The following is a 22,034-nucleotide window of genomic DNA, read 5'->3' on the forward strand; positions in this document are numbered from 1 at the left end:
GTTCTTGCATTAGAAACGGGAGTTTCTGTATTCCAATAAACAGCCTTAGAGAAGACGTCTCTGATGTTTTTCTTAAAAGGAACCCCCTGCCCTCCACCCAAAAGCATTGGTCTCCTCTTGCAGGCACCAGTTCCTCAGAGTCCTCCTCAATCTTGCCACCTGATCTTGCCATTCCCTGCACAGCTGGATACTCACCAGTGGGGAAAGGATGACTTATTCAGATTGAGGAGCCTGGGCTGCTCCTCCAGGCGGGCTGCCACAACAATGCGAGAGGGGCACCTTTCACATATTTAACCTGAAGGACAGAAAGGGGCAAGCTCCCAGGAGGGCATGCTGTCATCAAGGGTCTCCCTGTCATCGAGGAGGAGGAGGAGGAGGAGGAAGGAACTGGGTAGATGGGCAGGGAGCAGCAGGGCAAGAGGAATATTCTTGCCTTCCTGCTCTGCCCACAAGCTCAGGATGGCCAATGTATTATTGTCCATAGCCGTATCAGTTATGTTAGTAAAGCACTGCACAAGGAATACAAACACCATGTTACAATTAGTGCAAACAAGTAACGTAGCCAACTCCTTGTACTGGATATTATGAAATGTGTAACCCTAACCTCTGATTTTGCATGAATGGAGAGCTTCCAGCTTTCTATAAAACGTACTTAACTGCACACCGAGTATATCCCTTCCCTCTGAAGGAAGGATAAGTCAGTGCTGTTATACAGAGTGTTGTTTAATCAGTTCAGATTCCATAAATGTTCTATAATGTTCACTTTGTTAACTTTGATCATTACTAACACTTAGATGTCTCTCTTTTTAAAAAATTGTGTAAAAATGCTTGTGATGAGCTTATTTTAATTGTACTGAGCGGGGTAGTTTATGCCGTTACGACTTGTCCAGTCAATAAGCAGCTGACAAAATGCAACGGAAAAGTAGGCAAGATTCATTATGTCCTGACTGCCCTGAGCCCCACACTTTATAAATACCTCTGGGTCCCTTGAAAACCGGCATACAAATATTAAATCAAATCAAAATCAAATTCCAAGAACAACTGATTAAAATATAATAAAACAACATTTAAGATCCAAACCCAAAAACGACCAAAGGAGGAAAATGGGTGTGTGTGTCACCCATGTGATGATAAGCCCTTGATAAACCACTGTGATGATAAACCACTGTGTTCTATGGGGGAGCAGTGTTTGGGCATGAAGGGCATAGCAACACAGGCAGCTGCCATAGACTGAGTCAGACCCTTGGTCTACCTAGCTCAGGATTGTCTTCACAGACTGGCAGCGGCTTCTCCAAGGTGGCAGGCAGGAATCATCTCTCTTGGAGATGCTGCCAGGGAGGGAACTGGGAACCTTCTGCTCTTCCCAGAGACGATCCTGGCAGCCCCGGAGGCAAGCGAGCCCCGCTATTAAGAACTGTGGGGCACAATCCAGGCATAGATCAGCCAGAGACGATTGTTCCACTTATGGTTTGTGGATATATGAGGGGCTTTCAGGGCTAAGGATGATGGGAGTTGTAGTCTAACCACCGCTGGAGGACCAAAGGTTGACCAACGCCTCCTCCCGGCTGGCAAGAGCACTGCGGCCACGAGGGGGCGCCTTCGCCGTGCCGAGCTGGGAGCTGCCTCTATACTTCCCGAACCCAGCCATAGACTAAGGAAGACTGACGGCCCTGAGCTTACGGGGACCTTTCCGAGTCGCCTCCACTCGGCGTCATTTTTCTTTCGTTCTACCTTGAGGAGAGGAGGCGGCGGCTGCTGGGCGCGGGGATCTCAGAGGGCTTCGTGGCTGGAGAGAAGCAGCAGAGGCCCGAGAGGTCGCCCTTCGCGTGGGAAGCGCCCTGAGTGGCAGCCTCCGGCAGGGGGAGGCCGGCTGCGCAGGCGCGCAGGCGCGAAGCCCCTTTGCCCCGAAGCGTCACGTGACGGGTGGTGGTCACGTGCCATCCTAATCCGGCGACAGCTGCTCGGCCTTCCTCCTCGCCGCGTCCTCCTCCTCCTCCTCGCCCGCCGCGATGCCGCTGCTGCTCTCCCAGTTCCCGGAGCTCCACTTCAACGTGGACAGCGGCTACCTGGAGGGGCTGGTGCGGGGCTTCAAGGCCGGCGTCCTCAGCCAGGCGGACTACCTGAACCTGGTCCAGTGCGAGAGCCTGGAAGGTGAGCCTCCCCCGCCCGCAGCAGTCTACCCCGAGGGAGAGGGGGAGGCCGAGCGACGCTGCCCTCCGCCTCCCCCGCCGGGCCAAGGCGCAGGCAGGCAGGCAGGGGGCGCCCCCCCTCCTCTCCCCCCGCCCCGAGGAAATGCCGAGGCCGCGCTCTGGGCTTGGGCCTCTCCTGCCCGCCTGCTGCCGCCGCCTCTGGCCGGGCTGCCCTCCTGGCGGGGGTGTGTGTGTGTGTGTGTGTGTGGCCACTGTGTTGTGTTGTGTTGTGTTGTGTTGTGTTGTGTTGTGTTGTGTTGTGTTGTGTTGTGTTGTGTTGTGGTTGTGTGGTGTGCGGGAGGAGATGGGATTCCTCTGCCCGCCACTTGCTGCCTGCTGCGGCCGCTGGGCTGCGAAGGCTGGCCGGACTGCAGCTGGGCCGGGGGGGCGGGGGGTCCTTGGGCCTGGCGTTGCCCCCCTGCCCGCCTAGGTCGAACTCGGCCGGCCTGCCTGCCTGGAGATGGCCTGCTGCCAGTCGCCGTCCCTTGGGGAGTGCCTGCGCTCCAGCCCCTCCGGCCCAGCAGAACACGGCCAGGTTGCCCGTCTGCCCTGCAGGGAGGCTGGGGGGGGGGCGGGTTGAGATCCCCCTTGAGTCCCGCTGCTGCTGCTGCCCCTCCAAGGGGCCTTGGCCTTCCATCTGCAGCAGGCGCCGCCCTCCTCCTCCTCCTCCTCCTCCTCCTCGCGCCAGCACCCTAACCCTCCTGGGCAGATGGCCCCTGCATCTAGATCTAACGGCTCTTGCTGGCGTCTAGGGCTGGGTGGGGTGTTCTGTTTTTGATCCCCAGCCCTGGGGAGAGGTGAGGGGCTCCACTCTGGGGGAGACTGATCTGCCTGGCCCACCCCTTGGAGGAGCTAGACGCTCCCAAGCACAAAGGTTGCCAAGGCCTGGCTTTTCTTGGAGCAGCTGCTCCTCCGCCTGTGAGTAGCCAGGGGATTGCCACTCTTTGCAGTCAGGAAGCCAGTGCCCAGAGAGCAGCGGCCGCTTGTGCTCTTCTGAGCTGTGTGCTGCATCCTGACTCGGGCTCTTTTGCTGAGTGACGCTCCCCCCCACCCCACCCCACCCCACTCATTTGGGCAGCGCTTCCTGTGCCCTGGCCTGTGTTTAGGGTCAGGAGACAATGGCTTGGCTTGCTGTGAGTGTAGTGAGGACAGAGGGATGGCTGTGTTGATGTCCCAGCGCTGGGGGCCCACTGGGGCGCTTCCTGACGCCAGCTCCTATCTCTGAAGGATTCCCTCTGCAGTCATGGCTCCGAATACTACCGTAAGATGCCCAGGATAAACTCTGAGCACTGAGAGGAGGTTCGTCTTGAGGGACAGAGAGTGAGAGTAGCACCCTTAGACCAGCAGCCTGAAGCTTCGCCATTCTGACTGTTGCAAGGAAAGCGATCTCTGAGCTTGCATCTTTGAATGGAAGTGACTTTACAAGCCAGGGAGGAACCCCCATGGCGTCTCAGAACTGGCCGGGGGGGGGCGGGAGCGTGCTGGGGGGGCGCCCAAGGCTTGCCTTTGCCACTGCGCTGGCTTCTCAGCCCCCTGCTGAGCAAATGGCTGATCTTCTGAAAAAATAACAGAAGTCAAACTCCTGAAGTAATAGTAGCATATACAAAAAAGAGAGATCCTAGCGAGTCACTGTAAGCATTCGTAGTGGTCGTGGTAGTACATAAAGCAGTTACCTGCCTATTCCAGTGTGTAATGTGAGAAAGGGTTCCTAATGGGCCTTCTAGGTCTTCCGTGTGAAATGTGGTTGCAGAGTCTCTAAAGACTGGCCGACACCCACCCTGCCATGCGGAGTGGTGTAATTTAGTTATTTATTTAATTTTTATTAGAAACATTTAATATACCGCCCACTCCGAAGACTCTGGGCAGTAATGGCTGGAGAGACCCCTGTCCGAATCCTTGCTCAGCCATGACGTCCGCTGGGTGGCCTTGGGCCAGCCACTCATTCTAACCACCCGCACCCTGTTGTGAGGCCCAAAGGGTGGCAGCACCACAGGCACCACCCCCGCCTCCCTGAAGGAAGAGGGAACAGGGCTAGGGATGCAACGCATCAAATAAAAAGCACTGAACTGCCTTTGGCTGTGTCATTAGGAACAGAGGAAGCTGCCACAGACTGAGTCAGACCCTGGGTCCATCTAGCCCAGTATTGTCTTCACAGACTGGCAGCGGCTTCTCCAAGGTTGCAGGCAGGAGTCCCTCTCAGCCCTATCTTGGAGATGCTGCCCTGGAAGGAACTTGGAACCTAGATGCTCTCCCCAGAGCAGCTTCATCCCCATATCTTACAGTGTTCACACATGAAGTCTCCCATTCATATGCAACCAGGGCCGACCCTGCTTAGCTAAGGGGACAAGTCATGCTTGCTGCCACCACACCAGCTCTCCTCCCATTGCTCTTACCAGAGCCAGAAGCCGGGTGGGGAGTTCACTGGGGTGAATCCCTGACTGTAAGGGATTCACAGTAGGCTGCCGCCATCCACTTTATTTTGATGTGGGACATACCACTCTTTCCACATAAGATTTCTTGGGTGGGGATAAAGTGGCAAAAACCTCCCAAGAAGGCCTCCAGAGGCGTGTGACGAAGGCAGACCCAAAATGAAGAGTAGCACACTTCACCGACAAGGGTTTATCATCACATTTAAAAGAAATAGGTAGACATAAGGACAACTGTCTTTTCATAGAGCAGATTGTAAGAGAGAGGTTTTCATTAACCAGGCAACGTGGATTCAAGCAATACAATAGAGGAAAATGACTTCCCTCACGCCTCTAACTGAACTGGTTGCTCTCTTATTACTCGCAGGCAGGGACCTTCCTGTTGTCTCCAGCCCCCAGGCTGTGGCCTTCCCATTTCCCCAGCAGCTTCTCAGCCAGCTGCTTCCTCAGGCCACTCTAGGGACGGAACAAACACACACACAGAACCAAGCTTTCTCTTCTGCTGCTGATGGCTGTGAGTGTAGTTCAGCACTCTGGATTGGTCATTCTGATTTGATTTTCCTGGGCTTTCCCCCTTAGGAGGAAAGGCCCAAGTTCCTCCCAGCAATTGCTCCAAGTGAGGCCTAGTCCTCCCTCAAATCCTTGCCATCACTACCGGCTGCAGTTCTAGTTGGGCTTCCTTGGAAGTCAGTTCTATTGACTTCTGAGGAACGATGCATCCTACCAAGTTGCCTGCCGTGCTAGGGGCCGTCTTGAGGGAAAGGCTTTCACTTCCCTTTTTCAAAGTCAGAGAGAGAGAGAGAGAAGTTTGCCTTCTCTTGCTGATGGTGGGAAGGAGAGTGGAATGCATGAGCGGCTTTGCGGGGTGGTCTCTGGGTAAATAGGATGCTTTCCAGCAGTAACAGGAGGCAGAATGGGCACATCCGTCCTCTCTGCGTTGCTAGGAGATGGGCTGGAAGGGACCAAAGGTGGCAACTTGGCTGGCCCGGCTGGGCTGGGCTGGGCTGGGCTGGGCAGTGTGTGCATCAGCGGCTGTGCTGGGCTTGGGTAGAGGGCGGCCCCTCCCTGCAGTGCTGCCGGGCTCCTCTTGCCCGAATCGCCAGCCAGCACTCCCCTACTGCTGTCGCCAGGTGGCCCCCTCGGCCCTGCGGCTCCTTCGCCCTCTGGGCTGACAGGTCCCGTTGTGGTGGCCGGACTCTTCGTCCCGTTGGAGGCCTCCGTTCCTGCCTGCCCAGAACCCAAGCAGTGGATGTTTGCGAGCTTCCGTTGTTGGGCCTGAATCTGCTGGTGCGGAGCAGCGGGGTAGGAAAGGTCTTCTCTGCTGTGGTCCGACCCCAGAGCTCTGAGGCCAGCTTGAGGGGCCCTGATGGGACGGAGCCCTGCTGGGGTTGCTTCCCGCTCTTTGGGGCGGGGATTGTTGGTTTTAAAAGGCGCCTTTGAAGCCACGGAAGGAAGTTTCCCGTTGGATCAGTTGCGCTTCCGCCATTAGGAAACCCAGGGATGAGGCCTGGCCCCTGGGGCGGGGGGCGGGTGCCTGGCCTGCCCCTGCTCTTGGCCCACTGCAGAGTGGCCTTCTGCCTGGGAACCAGCCAGTCTGCAGCCAGTCAGCCTCGGGACAAAGAGGAGGCGTGAAGGGCTGCCGCAGCAGCTCCAAGCGAGTGGAGGGGTGGTCGACCTCTGGGGTGCAGCTCTGCTCTCCTGATGCCAGGCTGGGGCCGGGGGGGGGGGTGCCTGGCCACTCGGGCGCCCCGCCTTGCCGACTGGGCTGGGCTTGCCGTTAGGGAGTGCAGCCGGGGCCCGTCTACAGAATCCAGAGCTGGACCCTTCTGCGTCTGTGTGCTGCTGCATCTCTTACGACGTGGAAGTGGGTGTGGGGGCCAGGAACATCTCCCCTCCTTGCACACCCCTAACCTGCATCCGGCAAGAGAGTCCAGGTTTCTCTCCTGCTGCAGCCGGCCCCTCCATTCTGGAGCCAGGACGAGAGGCGTGGCGGTGGTGGGGCCTGCCCATGGCTCAGGGTGGCCAGGCCAGTCCTCCTGGGGGCTCCGTGCCGAGGAGACCCCCCCCCGAATTCCCTCCTGCCCCAGTGGAAGCCCACTTGCCCAGGCGGGTGATGCAGGCGGCCAGAGGCAGCCGGTGCTGCTCAGGAGGGGAGACGGGGAGGGAGCAGCGTCCTGTGGCAGGGCACCCCTTGGGCCTGTCTCCGTGGCTCTCCGGAGTCCATTCAGCTGCAGGTATTGTTGGGCTCCCGCGGTTCCAAAGGGCTGCCTCGTAGGTGGCTCCACCTAGGGAAATGCTGGCGCACCGTAATGTCTGGAGCCGCCGCCGTCTCCAGGCAGGTCTCTCTGGAGGAGATGGTTCCCTCTTGCAGCGGGATGCTCCAAGGCCAGGGTCAGCTGGACGTGGCCGGTGGGCGCTTGCTTGGTAACCACCGCAGCGGGGCGCCTTGCGTCAGCACTGGGCTGGCCAGAGGTCCGCTGCACACCCTGCCCGTCCTTCCGAGGATCCCACCGAAGAAGTGAGCCAGGGTCGAGCAAGGGGGCCCCTGAGCCACCCAGGCCGTCGGCGAGGATTGTCTTCCCAGCGGGAGGCAGGAAAGGCCAAGGAGCCCAGCCGCTCTGAGCAGCAGCTGGGGGGCCTCGGCCTGCGAGTCGCCTTCTGGGCCCCGTGGCTCCCTTTCGGAAGACGGCCAATGGTGCTGCTGCCATGAAGGGCTGCTCTGCTCCCTTGGCAGCATCCAGGAGGATGGAGAAAGGAGAGCAGGCCAGCCAGCCTGAAGGCTGCAGCGGTCTGTGGGCCTGGTCTCTGTAGAGCAGGCAGGTGGTGCATCCCCCCCACCCCGAGCCAGGGAGAGAGGGGCTGGCTGGACCCGGGCTTTGTGGCAGAAGGGTGTCTTGGGTACCCAGGCCTCTCTGCCTCCAGGGGCTGAGTGCGCTGTGTGTGTCCGGTGTGGGGAGGCTGCCATGGGTCAGTTAGCCTCCAGGGATTGGTTGGCTTGCTTGTGGCTGCCCCCATTTCCCCCTCCAGCCCTATTGGCTGCTCCTCCTGACCTTGGGTGTAATCCCCCCCCCCGCTGCCACCAAACTCTGGGAGGTGATTATACAACTCCTTGTTGTGTCCTGGAGACGAGGAGTCCTTGAACTTCAGATTCCAAGAAACGGAGGAGGAGGAGTTGGACAGCGTTCCCCATCTGGTTCCGTTCAGCCTCTGCTCATCTGTCTTGTCCCTCTTCCCCTCCCTGCACCCCTGACTCCCCAGGAGGCTGTTTGCCCAATGAACCCGCAGAAGCACGAGGAGGACCCCCACCCCCCGCACGCATGGGGGTGGGTGCTGCTGCGAGAGGCATTTGCAGGAGCATTTGCAGGAGCGAGGGCCGGGTTGGCCTGTGATCCGTAGGGATCCGCGGAGTTGGAGCCCAAAGGGCCTCGCCTTGGGAGGAGAGCCTTCGGAGCATCGAGGCTTCTGCCAGGACAGTGTGTGAGAGAGAGAGAGAGAGAGAGCACAGTCCGCTTGGCAGGAGAACGGCAGGCCTGGGGAGAGGCTGGGAAGGCTCAGAGACCTGGCTGTGCTTCGCCTGTGAGTGCGGAGGAGGAGGAGAGAGCTCTGAAAGGGGCAAAGTGACCCAGTGGCCCAGCAGCTGGGGAGGAAGGCGAGCGAGTGGCATTCGGAGGCAAAGCAGCCCGGCCCGCCCAACTGATCTGCCAGGGCTTGCTGATGATTGGGAAGGCGAGGGAGGCCCTGAACCTCCAGCACCCGAGAGTGCCGAATCTCTGCTTCCTTAGCAAAGCGTGTGGGGTGTGAGATCAGCAGCTCCTAAAAGCGCACCACTGACACGGGGGGGGGGGGCTTTCCCCCTTGAACCCGGGACTCGAGCCCAAAGTGGACCAGAACTTCACCGGAACGGAATGTCTCTTGGATGAACAGGAGTTGAACCGTTAAACTTTTTAGTTCCGTTCAGATTCAGGTTAATCCACCTATAATTTTAACATTCCAGTTCAGACACTAACTTTGACAAGAGGTTTGGCGACCCTTTCAGATGCCTTGAACAGGTTTAGGTCAGTTTCATGCAGAATAGTTGAGACACTTTCCCCATGGAATTGCAATGTGACTATGTTGTGAATATGGAGATAAACATGCTTACATCAAGTTACTATTTTAAACTGTTTATCTCTGGTTTTAAAAAAAGATTTACTAACAAAATACAACAGGATTAAAAACAGGGAATAAAATGTTGATTCTGCCATGGAAAACAGCTGCCTCTTGAGCCACTTCTTTGCAACCAGCTGCCCCAGTTCACACCCCGGAGTTTGGTTCAGGTTCAAGGCAGCCAAAAGATGGCAAGGTAGGCTCAGTTTTGGGTCACTGAAAAAACCTCTTGACCCAGTTTTGAAGTCTGGGTTCAGGTTTGGCCAGCAATCTGCTTTAAACGCACAAAGTGGTCCCCAATTCAGACAGGCCCGACCAACATGGGGCTAGCCAGCCCTCGCATTCTGGCAGTTTCCCAGTGAAAATGGTACATTGGGGGATGTGACCTGGACTGGGGCTCCAGTGGCAGATGATGGGATTAAAGCCCCCCCCCCAACCTGTCTAGGTTTAAATTCTGCCCTCCTGCGTGCTGTTTATACCAGAAAAAGCCGGCACGCGGGGGCTGATGATGCGAGGAGGTTTGGCCCCAAGGGGTTCAGTCATCCAGCTCTCCAGTGGCCGTTCTCTCCTCTCTGATCACTCCAGAGGCAGGACCTCTGCTGCCGAGATGGCCATGCCGTCTTGGGGGAATCTCTCGCCTTTTAGAGGCCTACCTCCGTTTTTCCTCCCCCCCCCCCCCCGCCGAGTCCCTTTCCTCTCCCTCCTGCCCTTTTCTCCCTTTTGATCCTGACAGCCTTTTCTCCTTAAAAAGCAACCACCAACAATGACCCCTTCTTTGGTTATTTTGGTCGTCCTCCTGAATCCCATCTCTTGACGGTTCTTCTCTGGGGCAGCCCCCTGGCTGGACTAGCGGGGCTTGCCTCTCCTGGGCCCAACTGCTGCGTGGCAGATTTTAAGTGCTTGCCTCCCGCCTTCTCTCTCCCATCCAAACGTGCTACTCAAGAGCCTCCGAGGCTACTGGTCACCCTGCATCTCTGCAAAGGAGCAGCCTCTGCCAGGCTTTGCAAGAGGCTACAAAGGGCTCGATCCATTGGCCTCTGCCACTGGGTGCCTCTTGCTTCTTTCTGGGACCAAAGACGGACCTGGCTGGCCTTTGGGCATCCCTGGGGGTGCTCTCGGCAGCATCCATGAGCCAGACGAGCAGAACAGCCTCGCTCCTCCCAGCAGGTGGTGCTCTGTGACCCTCCTGGGACCCCCCCCCCCCGGTGGGCAGTGGGGCCTGCTCAGCCAGCCCTCCATCCTGGTTCCCTGAGAGCTCGTTCTGTTCTGAATCTTGCCCTCCCGTTGCAGATCTGAAGCTCCATCTCCAGAGCACCGACTATGGGAACTTCCTGGCGAACGAAGCGTCCCCCCTCACAGTGTCCGTCATTGATGACAAGCTGAAGGAGAAGATGGTGGTGGAGTTCCGCCACATGCGCAACCACGCCTACGAGCCCTTGGCCAGCTTCCTGGACTTCATCACGTAAGTGGAGGCTGCCTTCCGGCCGCGGCTGCAGTGACAGACGCACGGGGGTTCCCATTGGGCCGGCCGGTCCGGCTATACCTGGCTGTCTGCCACTGGGGCTGACCCCACCCCAGAGCATGCGGCCTTGGCCAGAAAGGGCCAGCCGGGCTCCGCTGTGCCCTTGGGGGTGTCTCACACTGTGAGGCCCGGAGAAGGACAAGCTGCTCTCCCTCTCCCCGCCCCCCCCCCCGACAGGGCCCTTGTTCTGTGCCCGAGTGGCCAGTCGCTGTTTGCGCACCTTCTTCACGGGGGGGGGCACAGGGGGGGCGGCTTTATGGCACTTCCTGAAAAGCTGGCCTGCAGGGAGAGAGGCCTGTTGGGGGAAGAGGGACTCTGCCTCTCTCGGGGGCCCTCTCAGCCGGGAGAGGGAGGTCTGAGGTCAGCTGCTGGAGGGCTGATGCGGCCCTTCCTGGCTGCGACCCTCAAGCCCTGTCTGGACCGCCAAGGCCTTGCCAAGCCCCCAGGGCTGCAGCCCCTTTGGGGTGCAGAGAGGGCCTCTTCCCTCCGTTGTGAGGACTTGGGAGAGCTGAGGGGCCCAGTGCCTTGGGCCGCTTGGCCTGAGCACCAGCGGCTCTGCTGGGGGCCGGCAAGAAGAGAGCGCCGGACTCCCACATGGCTGTGCCCTCCACTCGCTCCTTGCCCAGACTCCCAGTGGCCTTAGGAAGGGCCGATTCGGCAGCTCGGAGCCAGGGGCGTCAGGAGGAGCCCTGAGCCCTGGCAGGGCTGATGCCGGCATGGGCCCCCCTGGCTGCAGAGCTGCCCTCCTTCCCAGGGCCCGGCCGGTGGGGCTCTGGCTGCAGAATGTAGTGGCCGGCCGGCCGTCTGGCTGGCTTCTGCCGCTGACCCGCCAAAGGCCCCAATCCCCTGGGTGCGGAGAGAGGCCGTGGGCCGTGGCAGGGCGAGTGCTGGCGCAAGCTTGATCAGTCCGGCTCCTAATTGCCAGCAGCGGCTGCTGGCTCCTTCCGTGTTTGGAATCCGCTTTTATGGCGGCTTTGCCCTGGAAGCCCTCTCGTAAAACCGGCCTCGCTCCAGTCCAGCTTTTTATAGCTTCCTGGGAAGATGGGGAACACACGGGCCTCCCACGCTGAAGCAGCTCCTCTTGGCGGGGGAGAAAGAGGAGGAGGAGGAGGAGGAGGAGGACCTCCTGCCTGTGCCGTCTCTGGACCCGGAGGGAGCAGGCTGGGGGTGGGGGTGGGGGAGAGCAGCTCACGGGGGATGCCCCTTCTGCGGGGAGGGAAGCAGAGACCTCCGGGGCCCTCTGGGTGGGCGGCGGCGGCTGCTGCTGCTGAGGGTCTGAGGCAGCGCCTCCTGAGGGGCCGGGGTGTGGGGAGCGCTGTGGGCAGACCCCCACCCGGCTGCTCTCGGCAAGGTGTGTCGCTCAGTGGTGGTGGGCCTGCAGCAGGTGCCTGCTCCAAGGGGTGGCTGTGAAGCCCCCTCCTTCCTCTCCCTGCCAGGGGCCGGAGCGTCCTCTGTGGCCAGCAGAAGATCCTGGGAGGACTCTTGGGCCTCATCAGCCGCCTTTGGCCAGTCAGGCTTCCGGGCAGGGTACAACATAGAAGCCATCCATAAATCAAAAGCCAAACTCTGCAGCCGCCCCCCGAGGCAGGAGGCAGCGCTAGAGAAGAACCGTCAAGGGCCTCTTGGGAGTGGCGGGCCGGCCGGCCGCGTAGGACGCACACAGATGGAGCTGGGTTGCGGTGCAAAGCGGCTCAGGGCTGCTCTTCCGCCCAGCCCACCTCTGCGCCTGCTGCTCGTCTTCGCAGGCAGGCAGCAGCGTTGCCAACTCCCTGCAGCCTGGGCAGTTGGCCGCCTGGCTCAACGCGCTCTCTGTGCAGAGCGCGGCTTGCCAGTTCCGGGGGGTGTCCCTCTTCCTTCCCATCCCTTTCCCTAACGGCTCGGAGAGGGGCGTGCTGGCCGCCAGCACTGCGGCCCATTCAAGGGGCTGACGGGATTTGCTGGAGTCCGTCACTGCAGGTATTAAGTGTACCTGCAGAACTGAAGCCGCTTCCTGGATCTGGCCCGTGGGGGGTGGCTTGAGGGCTGGCGCTTGAGGGCTGGCGTGCTGGCCCTAACCCTAACCGGCCGGCCGGCCTCCCCTCCCGCCCTGCCTTCACATCAGGGGCTTGTTCTCGGAAGAAAGCAGCCTCCGGGAGGAGGAGTTCTTCTTGCCTTGCCGCTTCTGAACGCGCTGGTCTGACTCTTGCTTTCCTCCCCTCCTGTCACTCACGGGAGAGTTCCCTGGGATCCCTGGGCCCGGTTCAGAGGGCCGTCTCCTCGCATCCCGGGACTTGAGAGAGAGAGACCCCTGCCAGCCCTGGGGGGGGACCTCTGGAGCAGAGCCCACCACTGCGTCGGGCAGACTGTGCCGCTGCCATCTCTCTCCAGGAGGAATCCTCTGCACAGTTGCAGCCGGTTCCCACAAGAAGGCTCACGAAAGCAGGCTGGGTGCTGAGAGGCAAAGAGGACACCTAGAGGAGATGCTGACCTCCTCCTGAACCTGTCCCAGTTTTGAATGTCCTTAAAATCCAGTGCCAGGAACTTGACACAATATTCCAAGCGAGCCGCGCAGAGCAGAGTGGAGCCATGACTTGGTTATTGCAGCTCAAGAGTGCATTAGCTTTTTCAGCAGCTGCGGCACACTGCTGGCTCACATTCCATTTATGGTCCACTCAGACACCGGGAGCCTTTTCCGGCGTCTTGCTGCCAGACCCGGACTCCCCCATCCTGGCCCTGCGCCTTTGGTTTTGGGTTACCGCAGTGCAGGACTTGGCTTCGCTCTCTTGAACAGGCCCTGCTTGTGGGCTTCCAAATTGGGCATCCGGTTGGCCACCTGGGAAGGCAGGACGCTGGCCCGGAGAAAGCAGGATGCCCGCCCTGGGAAGGGTTGGCGGGAACATGGCAGACTGCGGAGGCCAGCTGGGCCCTGCCGTGAGCCCTCGGAAGAGGCTTGGCGGAAGCGCAGCCCTGCTGGCCCAGGGAGGACTTCATGGGGAGAGGGGGGCTGAGGTGTGCCTCCCTCGCCCGTACTGTGCATGCTCGGTAGCAGAGTCCTTGCGGGGCCTGTGGGCGCAGGAGGAAGTTGTGTGTCCATCTGTCTGAGCGCCTCGCCGTCTTCCTTCCAGGTACAGCTACATGATTGACAACGTCATCCTGCTGATCACGGGGACGCTGCACCAGCGCTCCATCGCCGAGCTGGTCCCCAAGTGCCACCCCCTGGGAAGCTTTGAGCAGATGGAGGCCGTCAACATTGCTCAGACCCCGGCGGAGCTGTACAGCGCCATCCTGGTGGACACGCCCCTCGGTGAGGGAGGGAGGGAGGGAGGGAGGGGCCGGCTGGGGCCTCCCCTGGGGTGGGGTGGGGGGGGGCTGCAAGGGGCCCGGGAGCCCAGACTGGCGGCCGCCTGCAACTTGCAGAAGGTCCTCTTGGGCGTCCCGAGCCGACTGGCCACGCGGAGCCCTGCGTGGCCTCTGCAGGCTCGGGCTGGAATGGGCCGGCTGCTTGGGAGTCCTGGAGAGCCGCCTGCAGATGCGGGACTAGGACTCCCATCATCCGTGACTACAGCCACTGTGGCTGGGGGTGATGGGAGTCGTAGTCCAGAAGCAGCTGCCGGGCCGTGGCTGCGCTGCCCTGGCGTAGGCGGAGAGACCCCGAAGCCCTGCTGAGGCCTCCCCTTGTCCTCCAGCGGCCTTCTTCCAGGATTGCATCTCCGAGCAGGACCTGGATGAGATGAACATTGAAATTATCCGCAACACGCTGTACAAGGTAGGTCGTTGGGGAGCGGGGGCCGGTGGCCACCCCGCCTACGGCTTGTGCCTGGTTGGGGCCCCTCTCCGGGGGCCTCCCCCCCCCCCCGGCTCCTGCCTCTGAGTCGCTCCGTGCTTCCTCCCGGAGGACGGCGCTGGGGAGACGGCAGGACATCGGGCAGGGGCTTCTGGCCAGCACCCGGGTCCTGGGGGCCCAGCCTGCCTCTCCTGCTGAAGAACTCCTCCTTCCGGTGGGGTTGCCCGGCATGTCCCGTCAGGAGGAGTGCCCGGCTGGGCCGGAGAGCAAGCCCACCCCGGCTGGAGGCCTCTCTGGCCATCTGGAAGCCGCCCCGCATTTGGGGCTGCCCAAAAGGCCGTAGTGCCCCGGGACGTGGTGGGCTGGGAGAGAAGCAGCGAGGCCCCCCCCCCCCGCCTTGGGCTCAGCGTGTGGGGGGGAGGGGCGGGGCGGTGTTACCGGGCTCAAGGGAGGAGGGTCCGGAGCGTGTCCAGTCACAGAGGCGCCCTTGAGAAGAGCCCCTGGCTCAGTGGGCTGCCGAGAAGTCGGCTGGAGGCGCCCCGGCTGGCCAGAATGCCGGGTGGGCCCCACGGGGGGGGGCAGGGGGGGCTGCTATTCTTCTTGCCCCCCCCAGGTTCACTTCAGAGCTGCCTTCTGTCTAATTAGGCCTTTTCATGCGGGCGGGGGGGGAGATGGGGAGTGTCTGGCTTTAAAGGTGGCCACACAGACCCTCCGAGCATCCTCAGCGTTGAGCCTCGGCCTGCGGTGCGGGAGGGGAGGGAGCCTCGTGGCACCGCTGGGGGGCAGCCGGCTGCAGCTCTTGCTGGCGGGGGGTGGGGGGGCGGCTGCTGCCACCGCCTGGCTCGCCCCAGCTCTGTTGGCCCTGGGGGGCTGGCGTGGGGGGGGGCACTGCATGGCTAGCACCCTGCCTTGTCTGGCAGAGGGTGGTGGCGCGCCCCTGCGGGTCTCATGGCGAGGGGCAGTGCTGGCTTGGAGGGGAAGCCCTAACCCCCTGGGCTGTGCCTCGCGCCTGTTGGTGTTTGTCTCCTGAGCGTCTCTACTGCCTCATACACCAATCTCTGGGTGCCTTCCCGGCTCGAACACAAACGGCAACGACAACATTACGTTCTGTCCAACAGTTTAAAACAACCCCCCGTCACGAGCTGCAGAGCCTGACGAAATGGGGGCCTTTCCCGATGTTGCTTGAAGGCACGGCTCGTTGCCCGGCTGCCTCGGCTGCTCTGCTCTGGTGTGCCAAGCAAGCGGCCCAAAGCATGGCCCGGCTTCCCTCCTCCTCCTCCTCCTCCTTTCCTCCGGGGGCCGAGCGGAGGCTGCTGGGCCTTCCAAGGCTGTGCTGGGGTTGAGTCTGCAGGCGGGGCCCTCTGGCTGCAGGGAGTGGCTCTGTCCCCGGCGGCACCCGGGCGCCTCCTTCGCTGTGCGGGCGCAAGTGCTGGGCGCAGGCCGGCCTCGGACGCCCCCCCGCAGGCACAGGCTGCTGCACAGTCCTGCAGGAGGCCGCCTGGCCTTCTGAGGCCGGCCTGAGCGTGCCCCATGCTGGCGCCTTGCCCAGGCGTGGGGCCTGCTTGACTGTGGCCTCTTGGCGTCACTTCCGGGGGCAGCCTGCTCCGTTGCTCCCCTGCCTTCGGGAGCATCTTCTGCAGACTCCCCCTCGGGAGGCAGGGGACTCTGGCTGGAGCACAGCGGGGCCCTTTCCTCGGTGGAGCTCCTGCCCGGCGGCTCGTGATGCTCTGGTCACCTGCTCCCCCTCCCCCCGGGGGGGGGGGGGGGGCTGGCGGCCTGCCATGCTGCTCATGCTGGTGTCTTGTGTCCCCAGGCCTACCTGGAGTCCTTCTACAAGTTCTGCAAGACCCTGGGTGGCACCACTGCAGAGGCCATGTGCCCCATCTTGGAGGTAGGCAGAGCTTGGACGGAGGCCCTGCCCTCGCCTTGCCTGGTTGGCGCAGCCCCTCCGGGGGTGGGGTGGGGGGCTGCGTCCTGCTTGCCACCGTTTGCCCAGGAGGTCCCACTCCCAGGCTCAGGGAAGCCTTCTCTGCCTTTCTTTGGGAGGTCTGCCAAAGTGCCACCTTGAGCATTCTCTGAACATAATAATCAACAGCTTTATTTAATCTAGCAGGGAGAATATTTGAGTTTGGGATTCCTTTTCTAGCTCATAGAAAGTTGTCGCTACTCTTTTCTGTAGCCTGGAAACTGTTTCTGAAGGGCCCCAGCAGATTCTGCACTGTCCTTGCGTTTCCTTGCTTAGCAGGCCAAATGGTAGTCGGGGCGGTGCTTGATCAGCACGGGAGGACCCTGGCTCTCAAAGGCAGCCTTGATCTTCTGGAGCCGTCATTCATGGATGGACCAGAATTCTTGGATGCTGCTCGGGCAGGGCTCTTTCTCCCCCCCCCCCCCGGCCACAGGGCCTCCCGCCTGGAGCCCTGCTGAATGAAGGCAGCCCTGGGACTGCGGCCCCTTGGCGGAGGAAAGAGGACAGCCGCCCCGACACCCTGCCAGGTCTGAAGAAAAGGTGCCGCTCTCCAGGCTGGCGGCCCTTGACAGCCCTCTCCTCCCTCCCTGCAGTTTGAGGCTGACAGAAGAGCCTTCATCATCACCATCAACTCGTTTGGCACAGAGCTCTCCAAGGAGGACCGGGCCAAGCTCTTCCCCCACTGTGGGAAGCTCTACCCGGAGGGCCTGGCGCAGCTGGCCCGGGCCGATGACTACGAGCAGGTCAAAGCGGTGGCCGACTACTACCCCGTAAGTGGGGGGAGGGCTTGCTCCATAGTTTGGGACCCTCCGGCCAGTCGTGGGGGGAGGGGACGGGGCTCCACTGCAGGGCAGCCCCCTGAGGAGGAGGCCCGGCTCCCTCCCCTCCCACGGGGCTCGCAGTGCTGATGGCCTTGGGCTGGCGCCGCCTTCAGCGGTGGTGGGGTGGGGGGCTTCTGAGCATTGGGGCTGGGGCCGCACCTTCCTCCGTCTTGGTACTCCCCACCTCCCGGTCCTCTGAACAAGGGGAGAGGTGGGTTTCCGGCAACAAGCACCCGGCATGCTGTGTCCGGTGGCTGCTCTTCTGACGCCAGCCTGCTGGTGCCCCGTCTCAAAGCTCTTGGACTTCCAGGCGGTGCCCCCTCTAAGAGGGATTCCCAGATGTTGCTGACTGCAACTCCAGCGGCAATGGATTTTGCTTGGGGGTTCTGGGAGTTGTCGTCAACAACATCTGGGAAACCCTCTTAGAGGGAGCACTGATTCCAGGGGCGTTTCTTGGGGCGTTTCATCTTCTCGCCTGGGCAGGGACTGCTGTGCCCCCTGTGAGAGTGTCACGCAGGCGCCTTCCCCTGTTCCCATGGGGGCTGGCATCGCTGGCAGTGGTGACCCCCACCCTAGCCAGCCTGTGCTTGTGCCGCTTGGTAAACCTTTTCAGTGGGTTGCTTTGGCGAAGCTCCTCAGCAGCTGTTCTGCTGTGCCCCCTTTTTCAAAGCGCGTATCTGAGCAAGCCCCCCCATACGGGGAGGGCAATCGCCCCATTTGTCCTGGTCTGCAGCTGCGCTCTTGCTCTCCTCCATCTCCACTGTGGGGAAGAGCCAGACGATGGTCAGCGGGGAGAGAGAAGGGAAAGGAGCTGCCCAGTGGCTGCCTCCACCCTTGGGAGCCGGGGGCCCTGCGGGGAGGCTGGCAAGGGCTCTCTCTCTCTGGCTGAGCGCGGTGCGCCATCTCCGCTCTTCCCCTCCAGGAATATAAGCTGCTGTTTGAAGGCGCTGGGAGCAACCCTGGAGACAAGACCCTGGAGGACCGGTTCTTTGAGCACGAGGTGAGCAGCCCCGATCGCTGGGATGGTGCGGTAGTTGCCCTCGGAGGTTGGCCAGCAGATGGCCACCAGGTTGGCCCAGAAGGCCACCTGCCTCGAAGCCCAGCCGCCTCCCCCGCCCCCAGCCGCTCCTCGGAAGTGGCCACTGAGCCTCCCTGGCTTGCGGCCTTTTTTCTCTGGGCTGGGTTGAGACTGCAGGCATGCAACTGGGGGGCAGGCAGCCCTGGCTGCGGGGGCGGGGGGAGGAGAGCTGTTGGGCCAGCAAGGGGCACCACGCAGGTGCCTCGGGCTCTGCCCATCCCTGGGCACTTGCCCCGTCCAGGAGGTGTCTCTGCAGGCTGAGCTGGAAGCCGAGTGGGGGGAGGCCAGCCCAAGTGGCCCTGCGTCTGGCAGGTGGGGCCCACTCCTGCGTGGGGGGTGTGCTTGCTCGGCCCTGCTGCCCGCCCCACGCGGCCCTGCGGAGGGACTGCTGACTCCCTCTGCCTCCGCCGTGGCAGCTGCAGCCCGGAGGAGAGCCCTGCGGAGCTCCCAGGCCTGGGTGTTGCTGGGGCTGGTCTCCACCGAGGCCTCCCAGGGAAGAGGCCTCCGTGTTGTCCAGATGGGCCGCCCCGGGGGCCTGGCGCCTCTGTGCAGGGTCCCCCCCCCACCACCACCACCACCACCACGCCTTCCCTCCAGCGGGGGAGGACTGCACAGGGCCCCAGGGGCCACCGTCCCCCCCCCCCTCGCAGTGGAGCCACCGACCCGGGGGCCAAGCGGGGTGCTGCACGTGGCCTCTGCCTCGGGGACGCTGCCCGCAAGGCGAGAAGGGGGGAGAGTGGCAGCGTGGCTTCATGGGGCTTCCCCGGGAGTGCTCTGGGTCCTGGCAAGGGGGTGCCCCCGAGGCTGCCTTCCCCCTCCGGGACACAGGTGTGGGGCGTTCAACCAGAGGGGGCTTCCCCGCTTCTGGGACGGGGGCTGAGACGCTTCCGCCGCTCCCCGAGGGCGGGTGGGGGGGGTGCAGCCAGGCCCACGGGACGTCTGCTCCGCACAGGTGAAGCTGAACAAGCTGGCGTTCCTGAACCAGTTCCACTTCGGCGTCTTCTACGCTTTCGTGAAGCTGAAGGAGCAGGAATGCCGCAACATCGTCTGGATCGCCGAGTGCATCGCCCAGCGCCACCGCGCCAAGATCGACAACTACATCCCCATCTTCTGAGGGTGTCTGCACTCCAGCCAGCAGGCATCCCTTGCGGTTCCTCGCCAGCCAGCCTCTCTCTCCCTCGCTCCGGTGTCTTTGGGGGCGGGCCTGAGGGAGCCTGCCTTGGGAAGGTCCCCCCCCGCCGCTGCGTTGTAACGTGCGTGTGTGTGTGTGTGTTTGTGTAGAGCAGCCACAGCTGTTCGGTGTCTCTCGAGTGGAGTCTCTGCTGCAGAGGAAGGATCCCTGGCCTGCACGGTGCCCCTCGGCATGGCCCTGGCCGGGCATCCATCCGGCACAGCGTCACGGCCCTCGGCAGGCAGGCGGGCAGGCAGGCGGGGACTGTGGCATGCGTGAGCATCCGTCCATCTCCGTAAGACTTGTCCCTCTGGCAATGGCTGTGTGGCAAGCTGAAGCCACTTCCCCCAGGGAGCCCCCTGAATGCCAGTGGGGGGGGGCGGGGGCTGGCTGGCCGGCCGGCCGGCCTCCTGTAGAGGACGCTTGCTGGACTTCCCTTCTTGCAGGCTCCTCAAGGAAAGGGCCAGCACACTTGGGCGTGCAGTGCAGGTGTGCCCCTCGCGTCGGCCCTTTGCCACTTGGTTGATGCTCCTTTGGCCCTGGCCTTGCCTGCCCCTTGCCCTGTCAGTGCCCCCAGAGAGGCGGCCCCATTGAAAAGCTGCTCCTCGAAGGAGGTGCCAGGCAAGGGCTTGTGACACAAGGCGGACGTGGTTTCGGCTGCTTTCCGGCTCATCCCTGGAAGTGGAAGTCGCTCTGCCCTGCCTGGCCCCTGAGCTGGGATGCAGAGGTGTCCCCCCCCCCCCCGCTTTCAGCCTGGGTGATGGTCATCGGAGTGCTGAGAGTTCCAAAATCAAGCCCAGTTTTATCTTGGTCTGTCTTGTTGTTATTTAGCAAGCTTCTGGGCAGGGCCTGGGGGCAGTGGACGCTTCCTGGGATTTTGGAAGGGATCTTCTTGTTTCCCCTCCTTTGGAGCTGCCTGCTGTCCCCCAGAGGGCCACCTCTTTGACACGGGCCGCTCTTGGTTGAGCAAAAGGTTCCCCAGGCCACAGTGCTGTGAGTTCCACCAACCTCTGCCCACTGCCCCCCCCCTGCAGCTCTGGCTCCTTCCATTCCAAGTGCATCTGTCCAGCCTGCCCAGGCTCTTGTGGGCAAGGGGTGTGTGGGGTGGGGGGTGGCAAGGGCCTGGTTGTCTGTCATCTTCCTCTTCAGATGTGATAATAAATGATCTCCCCCACGCCCTCCACCTTGGCCTCTTTCTCCTGCTCCTCTTGGGGAACCCGGCCCTGCTCTCCCGGCCGGAGTCTGCGTTCCTTGGCCCAGCAGGAGAACAGCTCCTGCCCGCCAAGCGTGCCGGACTAGAAAAGGCCCCTTTGCCAGCTGGCTGAGCCTCTTCCGAAAAACCTCGTCAGCACTGCTCTGGCTGGCCCTTCCCGCAGCCAGCACCAGCAGTGGGAGCTGGGCACATGTGCCCCTCTCCTCCTCCTCCTTCTCCGTGCTTGGGGGTTGGGGTCAGAGCCCCCCACTGTGAGGTGGTCAATGCAGCCCCCCCCCCCAGTGACAGAATTCTCTGTATGTGTGTCAGTGAATTGGGGGGCAGTTGGACATCCTTGGGGAACCCAACAAAGTGCCAAGAATGTTGAGTGAAAAGGCAGGGGTGGGGGGGGGGGGCGGTAGCAGCATAACCTGAAGCGCTGCTGCTTTTTGCACTGGCCGTGTCCTTCAGTTTACATTTTCAAGGGGGGAGACAGAGGGAAGCCAGCAGGAAGTGCCCCCTGCAAAGAGCAGCAGCCCACTAAGCAGGAGAGGAGAGCTGGTCTGGTGGCAGCAAGCAGGCCTTGCCCAGGAATGGGAGACCACATGTGAGCCCTGGAAGAGATTCCCCTGAGGGGATAATGGAGCCGCCACTCTGGGAAGAGCATCTAGGTTCCCAGTTCCCTCCCTGGCAGCATCTCCAAGATCGGGCTCAGAGGATTCCTGCCAGTCTGTGAAGACAAGACTGATCTAGACGGACCAATGGGCTGACTCTGTATTTGGCAGCTTCCTATGTGTGTCCCCCCCCCCCCTCCCCAAGTGCCCGGCTCTGTCATGCAAGGTAGGTCTCCCAGGAGGGAGGGGAGAGGAGCTGCTCAAGGGGCGTGCCTCGCGGGATGGCGCTGCCCCCAGTCGGTGGCTGCGGCTGCGGCTGCTTGCTAGGCAGGCCCTGGCTGGGGCGTGCAGGGGCCGCATCAAAGCTGCAGGCTCGCCTGGCCGTCCCAAGCACGCCCCCGACATCACAGGCAGCCCCCTTGCCGGAAATTGGCTGTGCGGCACCCAGGTGGGAAGTACCACCCCCTCTCCCAATTGGATCCTGATCTGCTGAGGAAGGAGAGCAACAAAGCTGTTTGAAAATGGACCCCCAAGAGGTGGGCTCCCCCCCGCCCGCCGCCCCCCAGCAGCAGCAGCTCCTGGGTTTTCCTTTCTCACTTGTCTTTCTGAATGGCAGGATGTGCTCCTTCAGGGCGGGACAACCATTTGCCAGCAACCTCCGAAGTCCGCACTAAGGCGACTGGGAAGACTCGCTTCCCTCCCTAGAGGAGACTCCTCCGTGGCCTCCCTTTCCCCCCACTGCAAGCGCGGCCGACTGTCCGCTCTGACTCTTGCCCAGAGCAGGGATTGCTGCTAGCGAAAGGGGGCAGGCAGGAGCCCGCCAGGAGGGGCAAGGGGTCAGCGTGTGCCAGACCGGCGGGCGGGGCGGGGCGGGGCGGGGGAGAATGGGCTCCGAGCCCCCCCTCAGCCTGGCGCTCTCTTGCACCCTCGCCTGCCTTGCGGAGCAGTTAGGGTGAAGTGAGGAGGGGGAGGCACTTGGCCAAGCTCCTTGGAGGAAGGTCAAGCCGACAATGTAACGGCTGCAGCAGAGAAGGAGGGGGAAGTGGAGTCGGGAAGTTATGGGGCGCTGCCCCCAGTCGTGCTTCTAGCAGCAGCACCAGAGCAAGGAAGGTGGGGTTGCCCAGGCCAGGAGGGAGAGGGGGCTTC

The 22,034-nt window shown here is 62.0% G+C and overlaps 1 protein-coding gene across 1 annotated transcript; it reads left to right on the top strand.

Annotated features, from left to right (window-relative positions):
* The first annotated feature begins 1,846 nt into the window (after nucleotides 1–1,846).
* ATP6V0D1 (ATPase H+ transporting V0 subunit d1) lies at nucleotides 1,847–20,265 on the top strand. Its single transcript, XM_053271506.1, has 8 exons — nucleotides 1,847–2,151; nucleotides 10,052–10,223; nucleotides 13,388–13,566; nucleotides 13,949–14,028; nucleotides 15,860–15,937; nucleotides 16,606–16,782; nucleotides 17,756–17,833; nucleotides 18,864–20,265. The coding sequence occupies exons 1-8, from the start codon at nucleotides 2,010–2,012 to the stop codon at nucleotides 19,023–19,025; spliced, it is 1,068 nt and encodes a 355-aa protein (XP_053127481.1). The 5' UTR covers nucleotides 1,847–2,009; the 3' UTR covers nucleotides 19,026–20,265.
* Nucleotides 20,266–22,034: the final 1,769 nt, after the last annotated feature.

This window comes from Hemicordylus capensis, chromosome 9 (genome assembly GCF_027244095.1).
Source record: "Hemicordylus capensis ecotype Gifberg chromosome 9, rHemCap1.1.pri, whole genome shotgun sequence".
NCBI classification, from domain to species: Eukaryota; Metazoa; Chordata; class Lepidosauria; order Squamata; family Cordylidae; genus Hemicordylus; species Hemicordylus capensis.

Bases quoted from the DNA above. Each gene is read 5' to 3' on its own strand.
- ATP6V0D1 (XM_053271506.1), top strand. From the start codon at position 2,010: ATGCCGCTGCTGCTCTCCCAGTTCCCGGAGCTCCACTTCAACGTGGAC. The intron at 13,567-13,948 runs GTGAGGGAGGGA...CTTGTCCTCCAG, and splicing joins CCTGGTGGACACGCCCCTCG to CGGCCTTCTTCCAGGATTGC. The intron at 16,783-17,755 runs GTAAGTGGGGGG...CTTCCCCTCCAG, and splicing joins CGGTGGCCGACTACTACCCC to GAATATAAGCTGCTGTTTGA.